This window comes from Cyanistes caeruleus, unplaced genomic scaffold (assembly GCF_971803275.1).
Source record: "Cyanistes caeruleus unplaced genomic scaffold, bCyaCae1.hap1.1 HAP1_SCAFFOLD_11, whole genome shotgun sequence".
Lineage (NCBI taxonomy): Eukaryota > Metazoa > Chordata > Aves > Passeriformes > Paridae > Cyanistes > Cyanistes caeruleus.
This window is the reverse complement of record NW_028255883.1, coordinates 3,406,912-3,412,632: the sequence shown is the minus strand read 5'-3', so window position 1 is coordinate 3,412,632 and position 5,721 is coordinate 3,406,912. Positions and strand designations below refer to the sequence as shown.

The 5,721-nt window shown below is 57.1% G+C and overlaps 1 protein-coding gene across 1 annotated transcript; it reads left to right on the top strand.

Annotated features, from left to right (window-relative positions):
- The first annotated feature begins 3,686 nt into the window (after positions 1-3,686).
- On the top strand, positions 3,687-5,684 carry LOC147647334 (uncharacterized). Its single transcript, XM_086872226.1, has one exon. The coding sequence runs from the start codon at positions 3,930-3,932 to the stop codon at positions 5,682-5,684; it is 1,755 nt and encodes a 584-aa protein (XP_086728352.1). The 5' UTR covers positions 3,687-3,929.
- Positions 5,685-5,721: the final 37 nt, after the last annotated feature.

The window sequence follows — 5,721 nt, the reverse complement described above, 5'->3', positions numbered from 1 at the left end:
CACTGCACGCCATATCTCCAGAACCAGGCCCTCCGTAAGAGAAAGCCCAAAACCATCCATAGCCACAGGCTAGACAGTACCCTGTAACACACGTGCAAGACACGGCGAGGCCACCAGATGTTACCACTGAGGATCAATAGATCACGCGGACACAGGCCGAGGTGTGGTGAAGAAAGAGCAGAGTTTATTTATCCTCCCAGGATTTATAGGCTTGTGACCACGGCCAGGGATTGGATGGTCAGGATAACACTTTCCCCCTGCACTGGCCATGAGAGATGCCCATCACAAGACGTGTAACAGAAAGAATGTACACATATCTATGTTTACAGTTACTGTCCTGGGAAAGTCCTTAGAAAACTATGTTAGCAAGCTCAGAAGCTGAGTTTTCAGGGCGACACCCCCTCTCTGGGCTGCTGGGGCTCCTGGCAAGCCAGGAGGCTCCCCTTCTCTGGCCTCACCACTCTGGCACCCCAGGAGTCCTGGATGGGCAGCACTGTCTGGGCTCCCTGTTTCAGGCTCCTGGACTATCCCTGGGCCCCCTTGTTCATGCTCCCAACATCTGCAGGCTTCGGGAGCACCCCCAGCACTGGCACTGCCAGTTTCTGCTGCCCCCATTGCCGCTTTCCCTGCCAGCCCTGCTGGTCCCGGGCCATCCCCACGCGGCTCCGGGCTGACAATGCAGCCCCTGAGGCGGGCAGAGCAAGCCCCAGCACGGGGGGAGCCTGCATGCTCCGCTCCCTCGGCAGCCGCGCCCAGCCCCGGGCACAGAGCTCCGGCAGCCCCCATTGCCGCCCCCTCCCCAGAGACCCCCGGGAGCCCCCGCAGCCGGGGCTGCCTCAGAGCCAGGCGGCCCCCGAGCCCGGCTGCGTGGCCAGGGGGGCACGGCGAGCCCGGGGCCTCTGTGCCAGCGCTTGTCCCGCTCTCCCTCAGCCTCTGCCCGGCCCGGCCCCCCGAGCCCTGCCAGGCCCCGCACGGCCACGGCCGGCCCGGACCGCTCCCCTCGGAGCCCTCTGCGGACACGGCGCCGGCCCGGCCACACGGACCCGCCTGTGCCGGGGGCCCACGGGCTGCCCAGCGCTGCCCGGGCCTCGGCCCCGAGCACAGAGCTCTGCCCGGGGGGCTCCCGGCCCGAGGCGGCGGCTCCGGGCCCGCCCGGCCGCTCCCGGCTCCCACAGCCCGCCCGGGGCCGCTCCGCCCAGGCCGGGGCTGCGCCAGCGCTCCCCGCACCTGCGGGGCTGCAAACCGCTGGGCACAGCTCACAAAAACACATTCCCCCAGCCCCACAAAAACACCAAAATCACAACCAGACATCTCCCCCCACAAAAAAAAATCCAAACCCTAAAACCACAAACGCATCGCTTCCACCCTCTCCTCGTTCGCCTTCCCAGGGACCCCGAGCCCGCGGCAATGGCCCTGGAGCGGGACAAAAAGCTGCTCCGGCCGAGGCACTTTGAACACCCTGAGCTCTCCTCAGGGGGCCCTACAACATCGGCCTATGGAACTTTGCCGTGCAAAGGAACCATTTTGGTGCTCCCTGTGGAGGCCAGAACTGAAGCTTTGTTCCTTTGTCCTCGGCCAAGAGACCCTCGGGCTCTTTTCTGCACACACTTCCAACCCCCAGCGCTTGCAGCAGGCGCTGCCTGCAAATGTCCCACTGCCAGGGCCCTGGCCTTGCTGTCACCCGCTGGGGCTGGCCATGAACAGAGCTCCTGCACTTGCATTTCCAGCTGCTGTGCAACCAAAGCTGAGGGATCTGCAGGTGCCTGAATGCAAAACCTGGCAGAGGAGCCTCTCTCGAGGGGGAAATCTCCCCCTCCTGAGCCAACCCGGGGCAATGCTGCCATTCTCTGCTGCTGCTGCTGCTGCTGCTGCTGCTGCTGGGGCACTCGGGGCTCTGGCTGAGCAGGAAAGGTGACCCTGAGGCAGGAGCTTTCCTTGGCTGCAGCAAAGGCTCGATGCACCAGGACCTTCCCGGCGCTGTGCTTGTTTGTTTTTTCCAATTAACTGTCCCTGTCAGCTCTGGGCAGAGCTCTGTAACTGGGTGTGACACTTGCCTGTGGCACTGTCGGGGTGGCCAAGGGGACCTTCCCTGAGCTGTGTGCAGAGGAATCCACAGCAGCCCAGGCCGGGGGTGCTCAGTGGCCGCTCAGTTCCACTGACTGGACGTGGCTCTGGCTGCTTCCCTTGGAGCGTCTCCAGGGAGGGAACGCTGGGGCTGCTGTCCCAGCTGTGGTGTCACTGCCAGGGGAACGCTGGGGCTGCTGGCCCGGCTGTGGTGTCACTGCCAGGGGAACGCCGGGGCTGCTGGCCCGGCTGTGGTGTCACTGCCAGGGGAACGCTGGGGCTGCTGGCCCGGCTGTTGTGTCACTGCCAGGGGAACGCTGGGGCTGCTGGCGCAGCTGTGGTGTCACTGCCAGGGGAACGCTGGGGCTGCTGGCCCGGCTGTGGTGTCACTGCCAGGGGAACGCTGGGGCTGCTGGCCCGGCTGTGCTGTCACTGCCAGGGGAACGCTGGGGCTGCCCCGCTCCTGCCCCACCCCATCAGCTCTGCCAGCGCCTCCAGGGCACACAAAGGCTGAGCCAAAGGGTGAGAGTTGCACAAGGGGCTGAGCTGGGATCTGGGACCCATTGGGATCATGGAGTCCAGCCCCCGGCCCTGCACAGACACCCCAACAATCGCAGCCTGTGCATCCCTGGCAGCGCTGGCCAAAGGCTCCTGGAGCTGCGGCAGCCTCGGGGCTGTGCCCATTCCCTGGGGAGCCTGGCCAGTGCCCCAGCCCCCTGTGGGGGAAGAAGCTTTTGCTGATCTGCAGCCCAGCCCTGCCCTGGCCCAGCTCCAGCCGTTCCCTCGGCTCCTGTCCCTGCTCACCTGGGCAGAGATCAGAGCTTGCCCAGAGAAGCTGGGGCTGCCCCTGGATCCCTGGAAGTGTCCAAGGCCAGGTTGGAAGGGGCTTGGAGCAGCCTGGGATAGTGGAAGATGTCCCTGCCATGGCAGGGGGTGGAATGAGATGAACGTGAAGGTCTCTTCCAAGCCAAGGCATTCTGTGATTCTGGGATTTTGAGAGAGATGCTGAAGCTCTGGCTCAGCTTTGTAATAAATGGAATTGAATCGTGCTAACTAAATTGGAACTATTTGGAAAGTTATTTAGAAGCAATCAAAAGGATCAGTGCTACAACGCACCTCTGCAGATGTTACATGTTAAAATTAAGGTGCAGGATGTAGTTTAGAAGATAAGTGATATCCCAAGTTGAAAACGGCCTTGAGATGGACAAAATTAGAATGACTTTAGGCATAGGGCCTGAAAATCAGTAAATATCAGACTAATTAGTAGACTTACATAACACAACGCTTAGTACGCACGCGTGTGGAGACTTTTGTGGCAGAATGGTTAGGCGAGAAAGGCCATGACTGTACAAATTTGCTAGAGATAAAACACCACTAGTGCAGAGGCAGTCTCAAGGACGGATTGCCCTTGAGATATGGGGAGGAGAACAAGAATGTGGTAGACAGAACGAGAAAGAAGAACCAGGGACGGTCTGGTAACCACAAGAATGCAGAAGCACATAGCTATGTACCGCAGTGACTTAGATAGCAGAATAACCAATGATGAGCTATACTTTTGCAATATGTATGAGCTAATTAAATCATGTATTTAAACACGAGTGTAATGATCAATAAACGAGATTTGCTTGACGACCACCTGGTGTCTGCGTCTCCCTTCTCCGACAAATGGCGACCCCGACGACGACCCCCTGCTGAGAAGAAAGCGGGGGAGAGAACACGCCACGGTCGGTGAAGTAGTGTTGGGGCCCGATGCACCCGGGTCGGTGCTAAACGACGAAGGGAAAGCACCCTCAAGGACTACATCGGTGGTCTTGAGCCATACGTGCTGCCGGAGCCGGAGAGGTGCAACAGCGCTGACGACAAAAATGGACAGGCAAGCAGCATATGATTTATTTTTGGGGTTATTAGATAAGCTGGGGGTTAGAGACATAAATCCTAGAAAAGACGTACCGGGATTGCTAGCATGGGGTCACGCGAAGGGTTGTTTTTCCAACCCGCACACGGTACATGAATTGAGTGAGTGGCGTAAGTTAGGAGATGTGTTGTGTGAAGCAGTCTTAGAAGAAGATAAAACAGCAAAAAAGTTAGGAAAAATTTGGCGAGTTGTGCATAATACTCTATTGAAACATCAGGCAGAAAAAAGAGCGGCTCAGCAAGCAGTAGAAGCCTATAAAAGGAATGCACGGTATGGAGATCATGAACCTTTAGCGCCAAGTGTCTCTCAAGTAATTATACCTGCTTCTAGCAGTTTGGGCACAGATGATTGTGCTTGGCCCTCGGCGCCCCCTCTCAATGAGTCCACAGAGGACGTTGAAGTGCCTGTCGTAGCCACCTCTGATATTAAGGACCCTTCAGCCCAATCTGTTAAGCCTGGAATGCGTAGTTCACAATCTCCGCCAGAGCCAGATCCTGTCCCTGGGGCAGAGAGTGACCTGTGGGAGGAAATGGCTAGACAGAGGAGAGAAGCATGGAACGCATTGGCTAAGCATGGGCTAGAGAGTGGGGATGAAGTCACCGTGGAGGCGGCGAGGACGTGGGCTCTGCCTGTAGTTTACACCCCGGGGGTAAACCAACAAGGACAAGCTGTTCAGTTAGGGACCTATACACCTCTTGATTGGAAGTTGTTAGCTCAGCTGCGACAGACAGTGAGTCAATTTGGATTTAAGAGTGAACCAGCTAAACAAATGATAGACTACATATTTGATACGCATTTGCTAACTGTCAATGACTGTAGAAGCATTGTGAAACTGATGTTTACTCAACATCAGCAGCTGCTGTTTAACGCACATTGGCAAGCTTTAGTTCAAGAGTCGGTTGGAGTTCAAAGAGGACCCGGTGATCCGTTACAGGGAATTACAGTGGAAGAGATGATGGGATTAGGAAATTATAGAAGAACCGAGGCTCAGATGATTTCCGGACCAGACAAAGTTAGGGAAGCTATGCGTCTGGTTAGAGTTGCTATCAGTCAGGTGAAAGATAGCTCAGGTATTCCCATGTATATGGGAATCAAACAAGGGAGAGAGGAGTCTTTTGGAGACTTTGTTGATAAGGCTGCTACCGCTATAGAACGAGCAGGGGTCCCTGAGTATATGCGAGGGGCTTTGCTTAAACAGTGTGCCTTGCAGAATAGTAACGAGACTACTAAAAGAGTTCTGTCGACCCTGGGGGCTAATTGGACGATTGAAGAAGCCTTAGAAAGAATGGCATTACAACCAACAGGGCAACAAGCATTCCTAGTGAATGCCATTAAAGCATTAGGAGAGGGGTTACAGAAACAGGCAGAAAGTACACAGACACAAGTGTTAGCTGCTCTTGCTCCGCTCCGCGCTCCAGCAGCGGCAACCGCGGCGGCGACCCAGAAGCCCCCTTCCATGAAATGCTACCGCTGTGGAGGAGGAGGGCACATGAAGCGCCAATGCCGCGCGACTGGGGTCTGGTGCCAAAATTGTCAAAGCAATACGCACAACTCTTCTGCCTGCCGCCGGCGTTCGGGAAACTCACGGCGGAGCGCGAATGGCGGCCGCGCTCAGACACAAGTTGCTGCCGCGACGTCAGCGCCACCTCGTGTCTACAACCAGCCACTGCCGGGAGCTTGGGACTTGACTTGGCAGCAGCAATAAAAACAACGCTGATGACAACACACCCTGTTCGAATTCC

Coding starts and splice junctions, on each gene's coding strand:
- LOC147647334 (XM_086872226.1), top strand. CDS start 3,930: ATGGACAGGCAAGCAGCATATGATTTATTTTTGGGGTTATTAGATAAG.